Source organism: Oncorhynchus masou, chromosome 12 (genome assembly GCF_036934945.1).
Source record: "Oncorhynchus masou masou isolate Uvic2021 chromosome 12, UVic_Omas_1.1, whole genome shotgun sequence".
In the NCBI taxonomy this organism is placed as follows: Eukaryota; Metazoa; Chordata; class Actinopteri; order Salmoniformes; family Salmonidae; genus Oncorhynchus; species Oncorhynchus masou.
Window position 1 is genome coordinate 54,489,352 of NC_088223.1, and position 23,346 is coordinate 54,512,697.

A 23,346-nucleotide genomic window follows, 5' to 3' on the forward strand; every position below is an offset into this window, starting at 1 on the left:
GCAAGGATCTGTACACAATTCCAGGAAGCTGAAAATGTCACTGTTCTTCCATGGCCTGCATACTCACCAGACATGTCACCCATTGAGCATGTTTGGGATGCTCTAGATCAACGTGTACGACAGCGTGTTCCAGTTCCAGCAACTTTGCTCAGCCATTGAAGAGGAGTGGGGCAACATTCCACAGGCCACAATCAACAGCCTGGTCAACTCTATGCGAAGGAGATGTGTCACGCTGCATGAGGCAAATGGTGGTCACACCAGATACTGACTGGTTTTCTGATCCACCTCTGTACCTTATTTTTAAGGTATTTGTGACCAACAGATGCATATCTGTTATTCCCAGTCATGTGAAATCCATAGATTAGGGCCTAATTAATGAATTTAAATTGACTAATTAATCTGAAGAGATTAACTGCTTCTCTTCTAGTTTTTATGAGAAATATTGCTGTGACGAAAATTCCAGATTGTCTGCATAATCAAATAACATTCAGCTCAGACACCCATACATACCCCACAAGACATGCCATCAGGGGTCTCTTCAGACACCCATACATACCCCACAAGACATGCCACCAGGGGTCCATTCACAGTCCCCAAATCCAAAACAAATTCGCATATGAACTTTAACTCAGTAAAATCTTTGAAATTGTGGCATGTTGTGTTTCTATTTTTGTTCAGTATACATTATGTTTGTGACATGGCATTTGCAATGAAAATAAATAAAATGTCAGGCACTGGTCCTGTCCCATCTTGATTACTGTCTGTTAATATGGTCAAGTGCAGCAAAGCGAGACCTAGCAAAGCTGTTGCTGGTTCAAAACAGAGCAGCATCTTTGCCCTTAACTGCAACTACAGAACTAACATCAACAACATGCACTCCAGTCTTTCCTGGTTGACGAAAGATTAACTGCTTCTCTTTTAGTTATTATGAGAAAAATGACTGTGACATAGTCCAGATTGTCTGCATGATCAAATAACATTCAGCTCAGACACCCATACATACCCCACAAGATATGCAACCAGGGGTCTCTTCAGACACCCATACATACCCACAAGACATGCCACCAGGGGTCTCATCACAGTCCCAAAGTCCACAATAAATTCAAGGCAATGCTCAGTATTATACAGAGCCATGATCGCATGGAACTCCTTCCATCTCCAATTGCTCAAGCATCAGCTTAATTACCATTTAAAAACGGATTAAACAACATCTCATAGAAAGTCAGGGACTGTGAGGGGACACAGAAACACACGCACACACAGAAACACACATTTTTTCTTGTATTTCTTTGTATTAGGGCTGTCCCCGACTATAATCTTGGTTGACCGAGAGTCATCCTGTTCTTTCGAATATGTTTAAACTTATTTTTCCATATATAGACACACACAACCCAAAGCGGACACAACAACTATATATGCACTGAGCATGTCTGATGCTTTAACCCTTGTGTAGTCTTGGCATTCTATATACTCCCCTTGTCCTAAGGGTAAAAAATGACATGCCTTCACTAAACACTTAAAATAAAGCAGCTTAATTGAATTTTAAAACCCAAATCTAGTTTGCATGAAGAAACAACCTGTCATTCATCACAAACTTTGTAAATATCTGTGTTTTCCCTTTTCACAATGCAGAAAGACTACATTTAATTAGTGGACACCACTCATTTTTATTACAACACACCTGTCATAATTGTTTTCTATACTAAAGTAGAGGTTTATTATTATTATTGCTGAAGGTATTGCATAGGTTTAAACGTACATTTTTTTTAGCAAGAAATAACACTTGGAATAGCCTAAGAAAGTAGCAGAAATGTGCAGAAAATAGTTTTGAATGCATTTTATTGAAGAGAAACAATAAGTCTTGAACTTTTTTGGCAACATAGTGATACAGTGCCTTGCGAAAGTATTCGGCCCCCTTGAACTTTGTGACCTTTTGCCACATTTCAGGCTTCAAACATAAAGATATAAAACTGTATTTTTTTGTGAAGAATCAACAACAAGTGGGACACAATCATGAAGTGGAACAACATTTATTGGATATTTCAAACTTTTTTAACAAATCAAAAACTGAAAAATTGGGCGTGCAAAATTATTCAGCCCCTTTACTTTCAGTGCAGCAAACTCTCTCCAGAAGTTCAGTGAGGATCTCTGAATGATCCAATGTTGACCTAAATGACTAATGATGATAAATACAATCCACTTGTGTGTAATCAAGTCTAAGTATAAATGCACCTGCACTGTGATAGTCTCAGAGGTCCGTTAAAAGCGCAGAGAGCATCATGAAGAACAAGGAACACACCAGGCAGGCCCGAGATACTGTTGTGAAGAAGTTTAAAGCCGGATTTGGATACAAAAAGGTTTCCCAAGCTTTAAACATCCCAAGGAGCACTGTGCAAGCGATACTATTGAAATGGAAGGAGTATCAGACCACTGCAAATCTACCAAGACCTGGCCGTCCCTCTAAACTTTCAGCTCATACAAGGAGAAGACTGATCAGAGATGCAGCCAAGAGGCCCATGATCACTCTGGATGAACTGCAGAGATCTACAGCTGAGGTGGGAGACTCTGTCCATAGGACAACAATCAATCGTATATTTCACAAATCTGGCCTTTATGGAAGAGTGGCAAGAAGAAAGCCATTTCTTAAAGATATCCATAAAAAGTGTTGTTTAAAGTTTGCCACAAAGCCACCTGGGAGACACACCAAACATGTGGAAGAAGGTTAGATGAAACCAAAATTGAACTTTTTGGCAACAATGCAAAACGTTATGTTTGGCGTAAAAGCAACACAGCTCATCACCCTGACCCTACCATCCCCACTGTCAAACATGGTGGTGGGAGCATCATGGTTTGGGCCTGCTTTTCTTCAGCAGGGACAGGGAAGATGGTTAAAATTGATGGGAAGATGGATGGAGCCAAATACAGGACCATTCTGGAAGAAAACCTGATGGAGTCTGCAAAAGACCTGAGACTGGGACGGAGATTTGTCTTCCAACAAGACAATGATCCAAAACATAAAGCAAAATCTACAATGGAATGGTTCAAAAATAAACATATCCAGGTGTTAGAATGGCCAAGTCAAAGTCCAGACCTGAATCCAATCGAGAATCTGTGGAAAGAACTGAAAACTGCTGTTCACAAATGCTCTCCATCCAACCTCACTGGGCTCGAGCTGTTTTGCAAGGAGGAATGGGAAAAAATTTCAGTCTCTCGATGTGCAAAACTGATAGAGACATACCCCAAGCGACTTACAGCTGTAATCGCAGCAAAAGGTGGCGCTACAAAGTATTAACTTAAGGGGGCTGAATAATTTTGCACGCCCAATTTTTCAGTTTTTGATTTGTTAAAAAAGTTTGAAATATCCAATAAATGTCATTCCACTTCATGATTGTGTCCCACTTGTTGTTGATTCTTCACAAAAAAATACAGTTTTATATCTTTTTGTTTGAAGCCTGAAATGTGGCAAAAGGTCGCAAAGTTCAAGGGGGCCGAATACTTTCGCAAGGCACTGTATATTCTTATACACTGTACAATGAGGAATTCAACTACAAAATACTAGTCTTCTTCCATTTTTTTAACCATTGCCCCCACCCATAAGGTGTATAAATATCAACAATAAGAAATAATAAAATTCGATAATAGATACAAAACAAAAATGTGAAAAACATAAATCAACCAACTCTAATTAGCACATGTAGGACAGTATGCAAGTGTGTGTGCATGGACTGTGCAGATGTATTTCTCACATGTGCAGCACATAGTATTTGTTTTACAGTCCTTCTTTGGGGGGCAGAATTGGCATCTCCTCCTCTTGCCTGCTCCAGATGCAGCCTCAAGTGGATCAGGACAAGATTCAGCCCCTTGAATAGCTTTCTCATGCGCTACAGAGGCTGCTGTGCAGGGGAATTGCTCCCTTCTTTGAATGTGTGGGGTTACAAGTGTCTTTCCCATCTGCTCCAGGAACACCCTCCTCTTGTTCCGCTTATCAGGCATCCAGGTACAGTTGAAGTCGGAGCTTTACATACACTTAGGTTGGAGTCATTAAAACTCGTTTGTCAACCACTCCACAAATTTCGTGTTAACAAACTCTAGTTTTGGCAAGACGGTTAGGACATCTACTTTGTGCATGACACAAGTAATTTTTACAACAATATTTATAGACAGATTATTTCACTTATCATTCACTGTATCACAATTCCAGTGGGTCAGAAGTTTACATACACTAAGTTGACTGTGCCTTTAAATAGCTTGGTAAATTCCAGAAAATTATGTTATGGCTTTAGAAGCTTCTGATAGGCTAAGTTAGATAATTTGAGTCAATTGGAGGTGTACCTGTGGATGTATTTCAAAGCCCACCTTCAAACTCAGTGCCTCTTTGCCTGACATCATGGGAAAATCTAAATAAATCAGCCAAGACCTCAGAAAAAAATGTAGTCCTCCACAAGTCTGGTTCATCCTTGGGAGCAATTTCCAAACGCCTGAAGGTACTACGTTCATCTGTACAAACAACAGTATGTAAGTATAAACACCATGGGACCACGCAGCCATCATACTGCTGAGGATGGAGATGCATTCTGTCTCCTAGAGATGAACGTACCTTGGTGCGAAAAGTATCTATATCCACAGTAAAACAAGTCCTATATCGACATAACCTGAAAGGCCACTGCTCAAAACCACCATAAAAAAGCCAGACTACGGTTTGCAACTGCACATGGGGACAAAAATCATACTTTCTGGAGAAATGTTCTCTGGTCTGATGAAACAAAAATAGAACTGTTGGCCATAATGACCATGTTTGGAGGAAAAAGGGGGAGGCTTGCAAGCCGAAGAACACCATCCCAACTGTGAAGCACGGGGGTGGCAGCATCATGTTTTGGGTGTGTTTTGCTGCAGGAGAGACCGGTGCACTTCACAAAATAGATGGCTTCATGAGGAAGGAAGATTATGTGGATATATTGAAGCAACATCTCAAGACATCAGTCAGGAAGTTAAAGCTTGGTCGCAAACGGGTCTTCCAAATGGACAATGACCCCAAGCATACTTCCAAAGTTGTGGCAAAATGGCTTAAGGACATAAAAAGCCAAGGTATTGGAGTGGCCATCACAAAGCCCTGACCTCAATCCTATAGAATATTTGTGGGCAGAACTAAAAAAGCATGCACGAGCAAAGAGGCCTACAGACCTGGCTCAGCTCTGCCAGGAGGAATGGGCCAACATTCACCCAACTTATTGTGGGAAGCTTGTGGAAGGCTACCAGAAATATTTGACCCAAGTTAAACAATTTAAAGGTAATGCTACCGAATATTAATTGAGTGTATGTAAACTTCTGACCCACTGGGAATGTGATGAAAAAAAAGCTGAAATAAATAATTCCCTCTACTATTATTCTGACATTTCACATTCTTAAAATAAAGTGGTGATCCTAACTGACCTAAGACAGGGAATTATTACTCTGATTAAATGTCAGGAATTGTGAAAAACTGAGTTTAAATGTATTTGGCTAAGGTGTATGTAAACTTCCAACTTCAACTGTAGGGTTGATCTTGTTCCATATCCCGAAGGCATTGTATGAGGACACATCAATTATGTTATGGAAGATGACCAGGGGCCAGGGGTCATCCTTCTGCAGCTGTAAGTTCCAATCACCTTGTCCAGGTTGTCCACATCTCCTTTGTTGTGGTTGTAGTCCAGGATTATGGCTGTCTTCCTGTCCTCACGATCACTGATCTCAGCCGTTTTGTGCAGTGTGCTCAGGAGGACCACATTCTTGTTCCTCTTTGGCAGGTAAGAAACTAGAATGGTGGTGGGGGTGAAGGCAAACTTTTATGAGAAGGCCTCTCTCCCACTTGTTGCGAGGAGTGCAGGGGGCTCAGGCTTGTTCTCTCTAACTGTGCCAAACATGGGGATCTTCCTCTTCAGTAGCTGCTGGCTGAGTTCATAAGAGGTGAAGAAATTGCCACACGTGACATTGTGCCTCCATCAGTCCATCTGTCACATCAAGCACAACCCGCATCCCCTGGTCCTTCTCCAGGCCTCCACTGGACTTGCATCTTCCAAGCGTAGCTGGATTGTGCGTCACAGGCAAACCATATCTTGATGCCATACTTTGCTGGCTTGCTGGGCATATACTGCCGGAAAGGACAGCAACCTTTTGACAAAAGGGATTACTATCAGTAATTAGTATCAGTGTCACAGAAAACAATCACATAAATCAATGATATTACAGCAATATATAATACAATTAACAGTGAAAATCACTTACAGTACAGATATGAATATAAAAATGTACCTCTGAATGGAACCAGTTGCTCCTCCACTGTTACTTCAGGCCCAGGGTTGTAGAGGTGTGCCAGACGCTCCACCCACTTCTCCCAGACCTCTCTTATGGCCGCCAGTTTGTCTCTGTCTTGCAGGTCTTGACTCACGGTTGTCAAATCATAGCATTCTTGAGAAAGTATGAAAGACTTTCAATGGCATCGTGGCATGGAAAATCACCCTTCCGCTCTCTTCATCCCAGAGACTACATGTAGCCTCACCTCAGGACCTATACACACCCGCTAAGATTAGCAGCCCTGTGTAGGCACGCAGGTCAAACTCATCCATCCTTTTCCAGTTGTCTCCATATTTTACGGAAATCCTCCAAATTTGTTATCTCCAGGATGATTTTTTCATTGGCTGATGTGATGAACATGTATAATGTTGAGGCGATGTCCTGGGCATGTGCAACTTCATGTCTTGTGGGCCCTGGGGTCATCCTAATGACATTTTGTGCTGCCATTGAGCCCTGGATGTTATATGGTGACAAGGACCATGTTATTTTGCTGTTCTTTGATAAAAATGTCTCTCTTTCAGCTTGGGGAATTTCTTCTTCATCTGAAGATGAGGCATTGTTCTCTGGGCTGTATTGTCCCCTGTCTTCTTCTTCAGATACCTCCTCCTCTTCTAAATAATTGTTCTCTTGTTCCTCCTGGATATCTGACAAAAATCAGATCTACGACCTGTTGGGCACTGAAATGTGCACTCATGGCTTCAGCAAAGAGAGAACTGGGGGGACTGTCATCTGCAGCACCTTTATAGCCTCTGACTGCATTCCCCAATAGTAAACAATGCTTTCAAGAAATGTTTATTTTGTCTGAAATGTTGTTTATTTGGTTAGAAATGGTTTTTATTCTGTGAATTTGAGTCGTGTGGGGTCATGGTAGGGAGATTCTGCACATGCACAAGACAGTTTTAGTTGTCTGAGTTCAATCAGTAGCACACATAATCTCAATTTCGCATTGTGTGTGTGTGTGTGTGTGTGTCTGTGGTTTTTGTGTTGTGGAAATGATTTTGTAACTGCCGGGTCAAAAATGACCCTAAGACAATCTTTGTACCCTGGTGGTGTACAGCTTTCATGGAAATATGAGCAAAGGCGATGTTTAACTTGTTCTAATGTTAAGATCACTCTAGGAAAAGTAATCACATTTCAAATTGAAAAAATATAATTTAGTATTTTTTCTCTGCTGTTAAACATAGTGGCGGGTCATTGATGACCCTAAAGACAACACAAGGGTTAAGCACACTGTTCGATGAAATAATTAAGATAAACAAATGACTCAAGAAAGAGCCCGATGGTCACACTGTGTTAAAAAGCAAGTGCCTGTGTGGCTGGCACACTTCTCTCTCTCTCCTCCCTACTGCAATGAAAAGGTACCACAACAAGTGTTGATTGTGCTGTCCGTGCTGAAGCTACCACATCATTACAGCCATTTAGTTTCTTATTGGTTTCTGACTGAAATGTTCTGTTACCAAAATCCCTCAATTGTTTTGGAAGAACATTCCCTATTCCCTCAACACTTGCTCTCTTTACGTGAAACATGTAAACATCGCATGCATGTGACCAATAGGGCCTGACCTATAGCCTAATCACATAAATAATGTCCGAAAACAATAATGTCAACAGCAAAATGGATAAGCAGGATGTGAAGAAACTCAAAATGGGTGAATGTTTACTGGTTGCTCAGGACGTAAAGGGGAAGTCAGTTGTGGAAACTACTGGAGATCCAGAAAAAAGAGGGTATACTGTAGGAGCAAGCATTCAGTATTATTCAGTATTCAGTATTCAGCATTCAGTATTATGTGTGCCCAACAGTTGCTGTTAGATTACAAAACTATATTTTTTCTGACCATTTGGAACAGTGTAAACAATTGCATGCATTCCTGAATTGCGGTTTATTTATAGTTTAGGCTAAATATTCAAAGCTTTGTTATTTAATTTTAAAACTAAAATGCTTGATTGCATTTCAAACCATGAAAGTCTCATATGCTGTGTGATGGCATGAACGAATGAATGATTGATTGATACAGTAGCCTATATAATGAAATATAGGCCTAAGTAAGGTATGGTATTAAGACAAAACAGGTCGACCTGCGAGCCCCAGTCTCTTTCCTGCTACCCCCGCCCTACGTCCAGCTCCAGAAGTTTTTAAGACATTTTAAACTGGAAAAAGAAACAGTCATGGTTTTAACAAAACACCGCTCTCTTCTCTCTCTTGTGCAGGGTCGGGAACCAGTATGTCCAGTGCGCGGGCTCGCTATAGGTGAGCCCACAACGGTTTGGCGCAACGTGGCCCATCCTGCTCTCCTGAATCGGCATCGGGACCTGTCCTGGATGGTCGCCCACGAGATCCTCCCGGTCAGGGCCGTTATGCACTCACGGGGCATGGCGAGGATATCCGCGTGCCCCCGACCAGGCTGTGGCCAAGAAGAGTCGGTGAGGCACATGCTCTGGGAGTGCAGAGCCGCCAGGGACCTGTGGAAGGAAGCAGGCCCCCTGATCACCTCGTGTCTGCCAGCAGGGGAGGACCTAACACCTCAGCTCGTGCTGTATGGGGTGGGCCGAAGGCCCATTCCATCGAAGACCTTCACCAAGCTCTGGTCCACCCTCATGTGCCTGAAGGAAGCACTGTGGTCCTCCCGTAACCTGCTGGTAGCGAAAAACGTAGAGACCACCCCCCAGGCAGTGGCCATGGTAGCCACGGAAGCCCTGGGGTGGTACGGAAGAAAGGGGGCCTCGACCCCAAGCGAAGGGTCCCCCACAACACCCTAGGTCCCGGCGGCCACGGCCTGACAGCGCTGCGGCGCCTAGGGCGATGCGCCTAGGGGAGGGATCCCCTCTGGGCCCCGAAGGACGAGACGATGATCTATTCAGAAGAGCAGGATGAGGTGAGCTTGATAAAGACTCACCCCGCTCCTGTACAAGGGACTGAAGACAGCCTTTTAACAAACTGGCTTTTTAACATGTCTTAAAAATGTTTTACCTTTGTTAGATCATTAGTACACATTTTAAATGGCTTTTACAGATTTGATGTTTTTACAAGGAAAGTACTTTTATTCGTAGTTGTTTTCATTGGTTTTAACAACATGTACTTTTTAACAAATTTAAATGTAACTTTCAAATGCTGTGTTTTATGCCTTTTTGCCGTTTTTATGTGTATAAATGATGTAAAAAAATGTATGAGCTGTTTTTAAAGGAATTGTACCAATAAAACTTTTCCAAAAGAAAAATTAAGACAAAACAGGATGCGCTCTTAGGCCTACAGCTCAATGGAAGTAATAGAAGGATACTATACCAAGCCCACTAATGATAACGACATTACTTATTATTATAATGATCATAATAATAATTGTAATAATATCAGTGAGAAGGAGATCAAGAAAAAGGGAGGGTATAGGAGCAGGAGCAAGAGGTACGGGCATAGTATGTGTGACAAACAGGTGCTGTTAGATACCTTTTCTGCCTGTTTGGAACAGAGTAAACAACACTGAATAATTTTAAGTAACACCAGTCTGCTCTAAATGAAGAAAAGTGTAAAGCCTTTATTACAGCATAGCAAAGATTAAAAACAGCCAAATCTCTGCAGTTGCTTTGTCTGACATTTTGCCGTTGCATGAGGCTTGGTGCTCACAGAATCAGTAGGCTATTAAACAAACACTCAAACAGGCAACAGAAGCAAGATCTGTTTTATTTATGTAGATATATATTGATGATTTATAAAGTCAGGCACATTTAACAGTTAGGCTATTGATTTGAGATCTAATTAAGTTGGGGTTTGCTTTCTTAGACAATTAGGCTAAACTCTATTCGCACGGGACTAATATTACTAGAGAACATTGGTTATGTAATTAGGGGTCCTGTGTGGCTCAGTCGGTAGAGCATGGCGCTTGCAACGCCAAGCGTCGTGGGTTCGATTCCCGCTAGGGCCACCCATATGTAAAAGTAGTGGCCCCAGCCGACTTGTAAGTCGCCTTGGACAAAAGTGTCTGCTAAATGGGATATATTATATTATTATTATTACCCCAGAATATCCGTTATTCCAGAGGAAGATTCAGAGGGGATTCGTTTGTTCCAAACTGCCCCCTGTAGTTCTTTCTTTTTTCTATAATTTGACAGTTATGACGTAAGCCTGGAGGTTTTTTCTAGGCGTGAATATACAGTATTTCAACAAGTTCAAGCTATAACAGGGCTACACTGATAATTCGAGCTTGGTTCCCAAGTTTCTAAACCATACCAAACCATATTTGCTATAGTGTCACCATAATATTTTAATTGAGGAAGTGTGATCATAATCATTAGGATATTCAGATGTGAGCTAAACAGTGCACTTGCACTTGAGATGCGTTTTAAGGCTTTGCATGCGAAAGTGAACTTATCATTTCCAAACGTTTAGGTCAGTTGTATGCTGCTTTGCGATCAATTAACAGATAGTTTGGCCCACTCTTCCTGAGCAAACTGCTCCAGCTGTCTCAGGTTTGATGGGTGCCTTCTCCAGACTGCAAGTTTCAGCTCTTTCCATTGATGTTCGATTCAGATCAGTCCAATGTTTTGTTCTTATCCATTCTTGGGTGCTTTTAGCTTTGTGTTTTGGGTCATTATCCTGTTGGAGGACCCATGACCTGTAACTGAGATAGAGCTTTCTGACACTGGGCAGTACGTATCACTCAAAAATGCCTTCATAGTCTTGAGATTCATTGTGCCCTGCACAGATTCAAGGCACCCTGTGCCAGGTGCAGCAAAGCAGCCCCAAAACAGAACTGAGCCTCCTCCATGTTTCACTGTAGGTATGGTGTTCTTTTCTTTGAAAGCTTCATTTTTTAATCTGTGAACATAGAGCTGTGACTTGCTAAAAAGCTCCAGTTTTGACTCATCTGTCCAAAGGACATTCTCCCAGAAGGATTGTGGCTTGTCAATATGCATTTTAGCAAAATCCAGTCTAGCTTTTATGTTTCTCTTTCAAAAGTGGAGTCCCCCTGGGTCTTCTTCCATGGAGCCCACTTTCGCTCAAAAAGAGACTAATGGTCCGATCAGAAACTGACGTGCCTTCACCTTGGAGTTCTGCTTGTGTCTCTTTGGCAGTTATCCTTGGTTCTTTTTCTACCATTCATACTATCCTTCTGTTCAATCTGGGGTTGATTTTCCTCTTGCGGCCGCGCCCAGGGAGGTTGGCTACAGTTCCTTGGACCTTAAACTTCTTAATAATATTTGCAACTGTTGTCACAGGAACATCAAGCTGCTTGGATATGGTCTTGTAGTCTTTACCTTTACCATGCTTGTCTATTATTGTCTTTCTGATCTCCTCAGACATCTCTCTCCTTTGCTTTCTCTGGTCCGTGTTCAGTGTTGTGCACACAATGATACCAAACAGCTCAGTGACTACTTTTCTCCATTTAAATAGACTGAATGACTGATCACAAGATTGGAGGCATATGTGATACTAATTAAAGAAACGAATTAGTTTGAAATATCACTATAATCCAATTATTTATTATCTTTTCTAAAAGGGTACCAACAAATATGTCCAGGCCATTTAGAATATCTTTGTAGAATAAGCAATAATGAATCTCTTTTCACAGCTTCTTTGCTTTGGGGCGGCAGGGTAGCCTAGTGGTTAGAGCGTTGGACTAGTAACCGGAAGGGAGTGAGTTCAAACCCCCGAGCTGACAAGGTACAAATCTGTCGTTCTGCCCCTGAACAGGCAGTTAACCCACTGTTCCCAGGCCATCATTGAAAATAAGAATTTGTTCTTAACTGACTTGCCTGGTTAAATAAAGGTGAAATAAAAAATTAAAATGTATTCTATGACGTACCAAAGGCATGCAAGTATACATGATTGGTACCCTTACAATGAGTTGTAAGGGTTTGAGCAAGTCTGTAATTACATTACCGGACCACCCCCAGTAAAACTAATCCCATTTGAAGAGGGCTTAAGGCAAGGGCTGTTTCCTTGTCCTCTGCTGCATCGTTCTCAATATGCTGGTTAATTTTGCTATTATGCACATAGCAACACAGGGAAAGGCGCCAATCTTACAGTGAAATTCTTATTTTTACATAATATAACCATATAAAATATCAGTATCACATGTCTTACAGTGATGGACTGTGCCACCCCCGAGACAGGTACGAATCAGACAGGTGTCTTATGCACCATGAAAAAAATACAAAAAAATGTGGCTGCTTTAAATAAATCGCGGTCAACCACCAATAGACCAAACAATTGACCAGTCAACTAAATGGGGTCAGCCCTAGTGTGTATAATTTTTTTGTTGTATAATTTGTATATTGTTGGTTTTTTAAATTTCTGTGTTACTGTCCATGTCTACCAGTATATCAGTGTTTTGTTACTTGTCATGTTTTGTGTTTCTTCTGGGAACTAGGAAGAGTAGCTGCTGCTTCCGCTAAAGCTAATTGGGATCCAAATAAAATCAAATGTATAATAGCGGTGAGTGGGGCGAGCAAGTGCTGTAACACGGCAGGCCTAAACAAAGGCCGCTAATTACATGCCAACCATGTGCCGTTGCGCTAAGGAGACGATTGTTCTTGGTCTTTGCAGCGGATTTCCATTGACATACAGTTGAAGTCGGAAGTTTACATGCACCTTAGCCAACTACAATTAAACTCAGTTTTTCACAATTCCTGACATTTAATCCTAGTAAAAATTCCCTGTTTTAGGTCAGTTAGGATCACCACTTTATTTTAAGACTGTGAAATGTCAGAGTAATAGTAGAGAGAATAATTTTTCGAGCATTTCTTTCTTTCATCACATTTGCAGTGGGCCAGAAGTTTACATACACTCAATTAGTAATTGGTAGCATTGCCTAACTTGGGTCAAACGTTTCAGGTAGCCTTCCACAAGCATCCCACAATAAATTGGGTGAATTTTGACCCATTCCTCCTGACAGAGCTGGTGTAACTGAGTCAGGTTTGTAGGCCTCCTTGCTCACACATGCTTTTTCAGTTCTGCCCACAATTGTTCTATGGGTTTGACGTCAGAGCTTTGTGATGGCCACTCCAATACCTTTACTTTACTGTCCTTAAGCCATTTTGCCACATTTTTGGAAGTATGCTTGGGGTCATTGTCCATTTGGAAGGCCCATTTTGACCAAGCTTTAACTTCCTGACTGATGTCCTGAGATGTTGCTTCAATATATCCTCATAATGTTCCCCCCTTATGATACCATCTATTTTGTGAAGTGCACCAGTCCCTCCTGCAGCAAAGCGCCCCCACAACATGGTGTTGCCACCCCTGTGCTTCATGGTTGGGATGGTGTTCTTCAGCTTGCAAGCCTCCGCCTTTTTCCTCCAAACATAACGATGGTCATTATAGCCAAACAGTTCTATTTTTTGTTTCATCAGACCAGAGGACATTTATTCAAATAGTATGATGTGCAGTTACAAACAGTAGTTTGGCTTTTTATGGCGGGTCTGGAGCAGTGGCTTCTTCCTTGCTGAGTGGCCTTTAGCCATAGTTTTTGCTAAAACCTTTGGTCTGAATTAAGGATAGATATGGGTCCGTATGACCCTACCTCTTCTGGATCTTTACCCTTCTTATGTATAACTGTAATGAATGCTTCATCCAAAGTAGATAGGAGAGCTCCATCCTCATTGGCCTGAACCAACATTTTGTGCAGGTAGGGAGAGAGCATGTTGCTGAATGTTTTATAGAATTCACCAGGGTATCCATCTGGGCCCGGGCGGGGTCTTGCCACTCTTTAGAGATTTAATTGTTTATCAAATTTCTTCAAGAGATATTTCCTTATTCAGGAAGTTAGAATCTTCCTGGTTCAGGGCAGGAAGATTACAGTCCTCCAAAACATTTTGCATAATTAACGGGTTAGGATTTAGATGTATATAGAGTCTCATAAAACTGACGGAATCTGTCATTGATGTCTTTGGGGGAAGAGAGTAATTCCCCAGATGCAGATTTAACTTTGTGAATCATTCGGTCACTCACATTTTTTCAAAGTTGTCTGGTGAGTAATTTGTGTGCTTTGTCACCAAAAACAAAATATTTTTGCTTGGCATAGAGAAAAGATTTAGCAATTTTAGCTGAGAAAATCAGATTATATTCAAATTTTAAATAAGGTAATTTTTTATGCTTCTCCATAGATGGATGGCTAGCATTCTCCCTATCCAGTATGTGAATTTGTCCCTCCAGTTTTCCTCTGTTTTGCCTACTCCTGAGGATTCAACCCACAGACCCTCTCGTTTGGTACGATGTCACCCAATCTCAGGGAGAAGGTGAGTGGACTGTGGTCCGAGATTATAATATCATGATACCTAACATTACAGGTATAGGGGAGTAGATTAGCATCAACCAAAAAGTAGTCAATTCGAGTATAAACATTGTGAACATGAGAGTAAAAGGAGTATTCCCTACCGGTAGGGCTAGCGATCCTCCATATATCAAATAAGTTAGAATTTTTTATGTAGGTTTTCAAGAATTCGCTTGAATAGGAGGTAGGGGTTCGCTGGGTAGAGGATCTATTCAAATATTGGTCTAGCACACAGTTAAGGTCCCCTCCAATGACCAGGTTAGTATGGGAGATATCTGGAATCAGGGCATGGACTCTTTTGAAAAAAGAGGGGTCATCAATGTTTGGCCCATAGATATTTAGTAGAGTTACTGACGTAGAGTGGATCTCTCCTATTACGATCACATAACGACCCTCTTTATCCCCAATAGTGGTTTTACAGTGGGGCAAAAAAAAGTGTTTGAGGTTGTGGTCTTTTATACTGATAACAAGTTCAAACAGGTGCCATTAATACAGGTAACGAGTGGAGGACAGAGGAGCCTCTTAAAGAAGAAGTTGCAGGTCTGTGAGATACAGAAATCTTGCTTGTTTGTAGGTGACCAAATACTTATTTTCCACCATAATTTGCAAATAAATAAATTTAAAATCCTACAATGTGATTTTCTGGATATTTTTTCTCATTTTCTCTGTCATAGTTGAAGTGTACCTATGATGAAAATGACAGGTCTCTCTCATATTTTTAAGTGGGAGAACTTTGGTGGATGACTAAACAATTGGTGGATGACTAAATACTTTTTTGCCCCACTGTATGTAGAAAAGGAATTCCTTTCCGTACCAGAATCGCTGTGCCTCTTGTTTTGGCAGAGAAGTTAGAGTGATACACTTGCCCCACCCACCTACAATTAAGTCTGCTATGAGAAGGATTTTTCAGATGGGTTTCTTGCAAAAATATAATATCAGACGAGAGTGTTTTCAAGTGGGCTAGGACCTTGCCTCTCTTAATTGGTTCGTTTAAACCCTTGACATTCCAGGAAGTGAATGTAAGCCCCGCCCTCCTCTCATTTGTCGTTCCTATGGTGGTCTGCATAACATGTAACTCACTAAAAAGGTAAGAAGGCGCACCAAACCATCACGATTAGCATATGTAGCACCTACACCTGAGCAGTATCCAACCCACCCCTCCCCCTGCAAGCACCTTTACTTCCCACCCTGTTCCCCTACCTTCCCCAACACTTACACCCCCCCCCCCCATCATCCCACATTTAACAGGTATACACAAATAGGAGAGAAAAAAAATAGAAAAATACAAATAATAAACATTGTCTGGCCGATGCCAAAAAGGCACGGTCCGACCTCGAACAAGAATTAAAACAAAAATAAAATCCCAACTATACGTTCACCTCACTATCCTAGAACTTCTACTAACATATGAACTGAGGAGGCTCCCGCGAATAAAGTGTTCAATAAGCATCTAATAAACCTAAACAGAATAAGCTGCAATGTAAACATATTGCGCACTTAAGGGCCGTCTTGGGTCAATCTCTGAGTTAATAAGCAACATATAGCATCACACGATTATATTGCTAAGCAATGCCGGTCTAAACATAAACCATCAGCAACCGACATACACAGCAGTATATTTACATATTGTGTGTTAGGAGATCAGAACAAGGATTTTGCTAAATTAAACGTACCCCCCAATCAACAACAAAAAATAAAATAAAATAAAATAATATATATGTTTTTTTTTTAAGATTAAGATTTTAAAGATTAATTTTTAAAGATTAATTTAGCAAAATCCATACATATACACACACACACATACAAAAAAAGACATATATAACAATATATATTTAAAAAATATACACACACACACACACACACACACACACACACACACACACACGAATGATAATCTACACTAATTTAAAATATACACATACATAATACTAAAATGCTAAGAGAAAATAATAACAAAGTACAAATAATAATTTTGTGTACTCACACCTACACAGACACAAGCACTACAGAGGGCTAGTGGGAATCTAGTCGGGAGAGAGGCCCACGGCTAGACAAAGGCAGAACGGCACAAAACATCAACTTGCTAACCAGGTGTCTGCGTCTGCCCCTACCCAACCATTACCCCCAGTCCCCTGCAAGCAATAAATAACGAAACAAAACAATAATGGGGGAATATAAGTATATCCATCCGAAAGTGTCAATGATCAAACCTGGAAGGCCTCACAAATAGGCATCGCTCTGAACACAGCCGGAATGAAAGTGAATTTAATGTTAAATGAGAGCTCTGACCGCCATCCATTCATCGGCACAGCGTCTTACATGTTCGGTAGCCCTTGCTGAGACAGTTTAATACTGTTTCACCCGTTATGGTATAGTATGGATTCGAGTCCATGAGCAGACCCTAACACACAATGACAAGGCACTCTAACCTGTACGGGGGATTGGCGTATATTCCCGGATTAACTTCTCTGCGTCCAAAACCGAGGAGAACCAAATCTTCTCACCGGAAGGTGGGGTAATTCTTAGTCTTGCAGGGAAGAGCAAGGCTGGGCGAAGATGGAGTTTGTAGAGTTTGGTCATGACATCTCTGTAGCCGGCGCGGTGCTTTGCCACATCGGGTGCATAATCCTCAGAGACACGGAAGGGGTGCCCTTTATGTAACAGGTTGCCCCTCATTGGAGCTTCGCGCAGGATAAGATCCTTGGTTGTGAAACTGTGACAACAGATGATTACTGGGCGAGGATATTGGCCCGGTCCAGGCACTGGGACAAGGGAGCGATGTGCACGGTCCAGCTGGGGATCCGAAGCCAAAACATCCGATCCCATTGCATCCTTCAATAGCTTAACAAAGAAGTCGGTGGGGCGAGAGCCCGCCTCCACCCCCTCTGCCAGACCAACGGCGCAAAGGTTATTACATCTGGATCGGCCCTCCAGGTCGACCACTTTCACAGAAAGCCTCTGCACACTATCCAGCAATAGCTTCTCTAACTAGTCGATCAGACCAGCGTTAAATTCAGAAGCCTTCTCAAGGTCCACAATACTCTGGCCCTGCGAAGCGATCGTTTGAATGATGCTCTCGATTTCGGTGTCCAGTTCAGCAATAGTAGCCTGAAGATCCTCAGCTAAAGCAACACGTAGCTCCCAGAAAGCCCGGGTAAGTTCTGTGAATGTCACGTAGTTGCCTGTGCCTTCCGCCATGTCTGTCTCGTTGTTTAGTGGGGAGTAGGCCTCCGCTGTGGATTTTTTGTCCTTTGGTCGCTTATTACTCTGTATTTTCACATAGAAAGTTACAATATTGTATTAGAAATAAACGTTTGTTGAAAAAAGTGCCATAAAGTAGGTTAAGTTAGATTATTTAGCAAAAAAGTTGCAGGAGCCTCTCACAAACAGCCGTTCACTCTGACATGATAGCTCCGCCCTCAGAACTATAGTTTGTTAACAAGAAATTTGTGGAGTGGTTGAAAAATGAGCTTTAATGACTCCAACCTAAGTGTATGTATACTTACGACTTCAACTGTGGATACAGATTAGAGGAGGAGCCGTGCCGAAGGGAGCATTGTGAGTCTGCCAATAAGAGACCTGTTTGCTGACGGAACAAATGTCCCTGAAAGGACTCCTTTTGTAGTATTGGCCGGATGCGGTTTTATTAAATATATATATATATATATCCCATTTAGCAGACGCTTTTGTCCAAAGCGACTTACAAGTCAGCTGGGGCCACTACTTTTGCATATGGGTGGCCCCAGTGGGAATCGAACCCACGACGCTTGGCGTTGCAAGCGCCATGCTCTACCGACTGAGCCACACAGGACTTTATTCACAATGTTCTGACCACATCACTCTGACTTTTAATAATGGCAGAGTTTTTATTATCTTGGATCATTAACTTATGAAATAACATCTCCCAGTTCTATACGCGGTGAAACATATGAGTCTGGTTGAGGAGGAGAGTGACAGGGATGGAGATAGAACGGATGGTAAAGGCCTCTATTATACTTGAACGTTACATGCAATTCACACGGTCCATGGCAAGTTGGCGAAGAACAACGGACCATTACTTTACACGTAGATGTCCGATTTGATCTATGACCTCCATTTCTGTGATGTCAGCTATGTGGACCTGATACAGATGTGTATCTCGAGAGACTTACAGCTTCCAAACTTCAGAGGACAGGCGTGTGTATCCATGGGGAAATCCTCCAAGTGCATGGGACACTCAGCATGGATGGTCAGCCTGGTCAGAGAGGGAGAAAAACAACAAACACATGTTAGTGACAGGCCTTAAACACTCCATGACACCTGTCACATGGCACCAACACATTCTGTACGTTAAAGCTTTATGTGTTGAGACATCCTTTTAATTTGCCAGATCCTGTTCAGTATCTTTCTAAAGGCCAAAGCAGTGGCTCGCCCACTTCAATAACTTCTACTGCACACCATTCTGCATCATTCTTAGTCTCTCAACCTGTCACGCAGAGCTTCAGGGCCTTAGTCATTTTCCTCTGTATCTGAATACAGTAAGCATACACCACGCCTCCTTTGGGTCACCCAAGGTTGCCCTGCCCCCAATGGCAGGGGAATAGGGGTGGCAGGTAGCCTAGAGTTTAGAGCGTTGGGCCAGTGACCTAAAGGTTGCTAGTTTGAATCCACGAGTTGACAAAGGGAAAAATCTGTTGATGTGCCCTTGAGCAAGGCACTTAACCCTAATTACCCTAGAGTTGCCTCTCAAGGGGAGTTGGGATATGTAAAAAAAACAAATTTCCAGTTCACACAGGCATATTTACACATGTGAAGCAGGACAAAAATAAGCACCAACCTAAATAATTAATATGATGGTTTGCCAGAGATAATCTGCTGTTCTGAGACTTCCCCGACATTTGGGTTTTGTTGAAAGGAGAGGGGGGGTTGATGTGAGTGAGGGGAACAGTCAGCATGTGCAGTTACATACTGTAGTGCGTCTAGCCATCAATGTGCCTGTTGAGGGCTACTACAGTATGTCTTGGTAGCCAGTGATTTGTCAGTTTTCCCATCAGCATAGCTCAAACCTCCCACTCCCTCCCCCCACTACTAAGGCCAGGTCCAGCCAGACAGACAGCTCTGCAGACCTGTGGAGCAGCCAGACAGTCAGCTAGTCCCCTGAGCTATGTGGTCTCCTGTAGCCTCCTCATCCAGTTGATTAGATATTGACCCGCTGATCCTCGGCACATCACCTACTCCACTCCTGATGGAGGGAGCTCTGCAAATCAAGCTGCAGTGACGGGAGGAGACAGGCATCTGCCTGGGAGATCACATCTCACAACACACAACGACAGAACCAGTACTGTACCATTCTCCTTACTGAGTCCCTTTTGCCATTCCACATGACATTAATAATGGTGGACATTGAGCATTACTTCAGAATGGCATGTCAATGACACTATCTGGGTCCATAGTTCATTCTACCGGGACCTCCATTAGACAGTGGTGGAAATACAACTATGAGCCTTATGGGACCTCATCGTGACTAAGAAACAGAACATACTTCTTCCTGAGCAATGGCATAAGTATAGGCATTTGTATAGAAATGTACAGGTAACTGCCCAAATAAAGGAAACACCAACATAAAGTGTCTTAATAAGGCGTTGGGCCAAAACGAGCCAGAACTGCTTCAATGCACCTTGGAACAGATTATACAAGTGTCTGGAACTCTATTGGAAGAGTGCGATTCCATCAATTGGTGTTTTGTTGATGGTGGTGGAAAACACTGTCTCAGGCACTGCTGCAGTATCTCCCATAAGTGTTCGATTTGGTTGAGATCTGGTGACTGAGACGGCCATGGTATATGGTTGACTGTGCCTTTAAACCGCTTGGAAAATTCCAGAAAATGATGTCATGGCTTTAGATGAAAGGCTAGTTGACATCATTTGAGTCACTTGAAGGTGTACCTGTGGATGAATTTCAAGGCCTAACTTCAAACTCAGTGCCTCTTTGCTTGACATCATGGGAAAATCAAAAGAAATCAGCCAAGACATCATAGACCTCAACAAGTCTGGTTCATCCTTGGGAGCAATTTCCAAACACCTGAAGGTATCACGTTCATCTGTACAAACAATAGTATGCAAGTATAAACACCATGGGACCACGCAGCTGTCATACCACTCAGGAAGTAGACACGTTCTGTCTCCTAGAGATGAACGTACTTTGGTGCAAAAAGTGCAAATCAATCCCAGAACAACAGCAAAGGACCTTGTGAAGATGCTGGAGGAAACAGGAACAAAAGTATCTATATCCACAGTAAAATTAGTCCTATATCGACATAACCTGAAAGGCCGCTCAGCAAGGAAGAAGCCACTGCTCCAAAACTGCCAAAACCGCCATAAAAAAGCCAGACTACGGTTTACAACTACACATGGGGACAAAGATCGTACTTTTTGGAGAAATGTCCTCTGGTCTGATGAAACAAAAATAGAACTGTTTGGCATAATGACCATCGTTATGTTTGGAGGAAAAGGAGGAGGCTTGCAAGCCGAAGAACACCATCCCAACTGTAAAGCACGGGGGTGGCAGCATCATGTTGTGGGGGTGCTTTGCTGCAGGAGGGACTGGTGCATTTCACAAAATAGATGGCTACATGAGGCAGGAAATTTATGTGGATATATTGAAGCTACATCTCAAGATCTCAGACAGGAAGTTAAAGCTTGGTTGAAAATGGGTCTTCCAAATGGACAATGATACCAAGCATACATCCAAAGTTGTGGCAAAATGGCTTAAGGACAACAAAGTCAAGGTATTGGAGTGGCCATCACAAAGCCCTGACCTCAATCCCATAGAATATTTGTGGGCAGAACTGAAAACGCGTGTGCGAGCAAGGACGCCTACAAACCTGGCTCAGTTACACCAGCTCTGTCAGGAGGAATGGGCCAAAATTCACCCAATATATTATGGGAAGCTTGTGGAAGGCTACCTGAAACGTTTGACCCAAGTTAAAGAATTTGAAAGCAATGCTACCAAATACTAATTGAGTGTATGTTAACTTCTGACCCCCTGGGAATGTGATGAAATAAATAAAAGCTGATAATAAATAATTCTCTCTACTATTATTCTGACATTACACATTCTTAAAATAAAGTGGTGATCCTAACTGACCTAAGACAAGGATTTTTTTTACCAGGATTAAAAGTCAGGAATTGTGAAAAACCGAGTTTAACCTCTTACACCTATGGTGGCGCTATTTCATTTTTGGAAGAAAAACGTTCCCGTTTTAAACAAGATATTTTGTCACAAAAAGATGCTTGACTATGCATATAATTGCTACTGTTCGAAAGAAAACACTCTGACGTGTCCAGAAATACAAATATCTTCTCTGTGTGTGCCCTTTAACGTGAGCTTCAGGCAAAACCAAGATGACTTGGCATCCAGGAAATGACAAGGATTTTTGAGGCTCTGTCTTTCATGATCTCCTTATATGGCTGTGAACGCAAGAGGAATGAGTCTGCCCTTTCTGTCGTTTCCCCAAGGTGTCTGCAGCATTGTGACGTATTTGTAGGCAGATCATTGGAAGATTGACCATAAGAGACCACATTTACCACGTGTCCGCCCGGTGTCCTGCGCCGAAATTGGTGCGCAAAAGTCACCTGCCAGTATTTTTCCATGGGGCACAGAGAGAGAAGCAAGCTTCCACGAACTGCATGTCAATGAAGAGATATGTGAAAAAACACCTTGAGGATTGATTCCAAACAACGTTTGCCATGTTTCGGTCGATATTATGTAGTTAATCCGGAAAAAGTTTCACGTTGTAGGTGACTGCATTTTCGGTTCGTTTCGGTAGCCAGGCGCAATGTAGAAAACGGAACGATTTCTCCTACACACAGACGCTTTCAGGAAACACTGCGCATCTGGTATGTGGCTGAGAGTCTCCTCATTGAAAACATCAGAAGCTCTTCAAAGGTAAATGATTTTATTTATTTGGTTATCTGGCTTTTGTGAAAATGTTGCGTGCTACATGCTACACAAAATGCTATGCTAGCTTTGCATACTCTTACACAAATTAGTCAATTTCTATGGTTCAAAAGCATATTTTGAAAATCTGAGATGACAGTGTTGTTAAGAAAAGGCTAAGCTTGAGAGCAAACGCATTATTTTAATTTTATTTGCGATTTTCAGAAATCGTTAACGTTGCGTTATGCTAATGAGCCTGAGGCTTAGTCACAATCCCGGATCCGGGATGGGGAGTTTCAAGAGGTTACATGTACTTGGCTAAGGTGCATGTAAACTTCCGACTTCAACTGTACTTTGTATCCCTCATTTACTCAAGTGATTCCTTTATTTTTCCAGTTACCTACAGTATATTTGGAATTGAGATATTCTTGTTTTGTACTGTCATTTGCTTTTGGAATACAATATGCAGAAATGCATTCTGGGAAATAGTAACCCTGAGAATAACAACAACATATTTTTTCACCACCCCCATAATGGTAGCAATAGATCAACACAGCACAGCTCCAATGTATTCCCCAACATTGTTAAAACCATAAAACCCATTGATTTCTATTTTGTGTTCTCTTCAACTTTCACTAAAATGCAGCGGTTCAATCTTTCAATTAACCCCTTGACCCAAGAAACTCAGAGCCTGCATGGCAAGACATCTTATGGATTAAATACATCTTTACACTAGAGTCTAGTTGTTGAGCAATGGCCCTTACCTCCCCCGCCATCAAGATGTCAGCAATATTTTACAAAGTCTACATCGTACCACCACTCTTAAGTGTTTAATGAG

General features: G+C 42.0%; 1 protein-coding gene across 1 annotated transcript in view; it reads right to left on the minus strand.

Moving 5' to 3' along the window:
• Window positions 1–23,346, minus strand: part of LOC135550441 (gamma-aminobutyric acid receptor subunit alpha-3-like) — a 151,824-nt gene that overhangs the window by 19,479 nt on the left and 108,999 nt on the right. Inside the window, exon 6 of the mRNA XM_064981235.1 lies at window positions 18,743–18,825. Within this exon, the coding sequence (XP_064837307.1) occupies window positions 18,743–18,825 (83 nt within the window). The remainder of the gene's footprint in view (window positions 1–18,742; window positions 18,826–23,346) is intronic.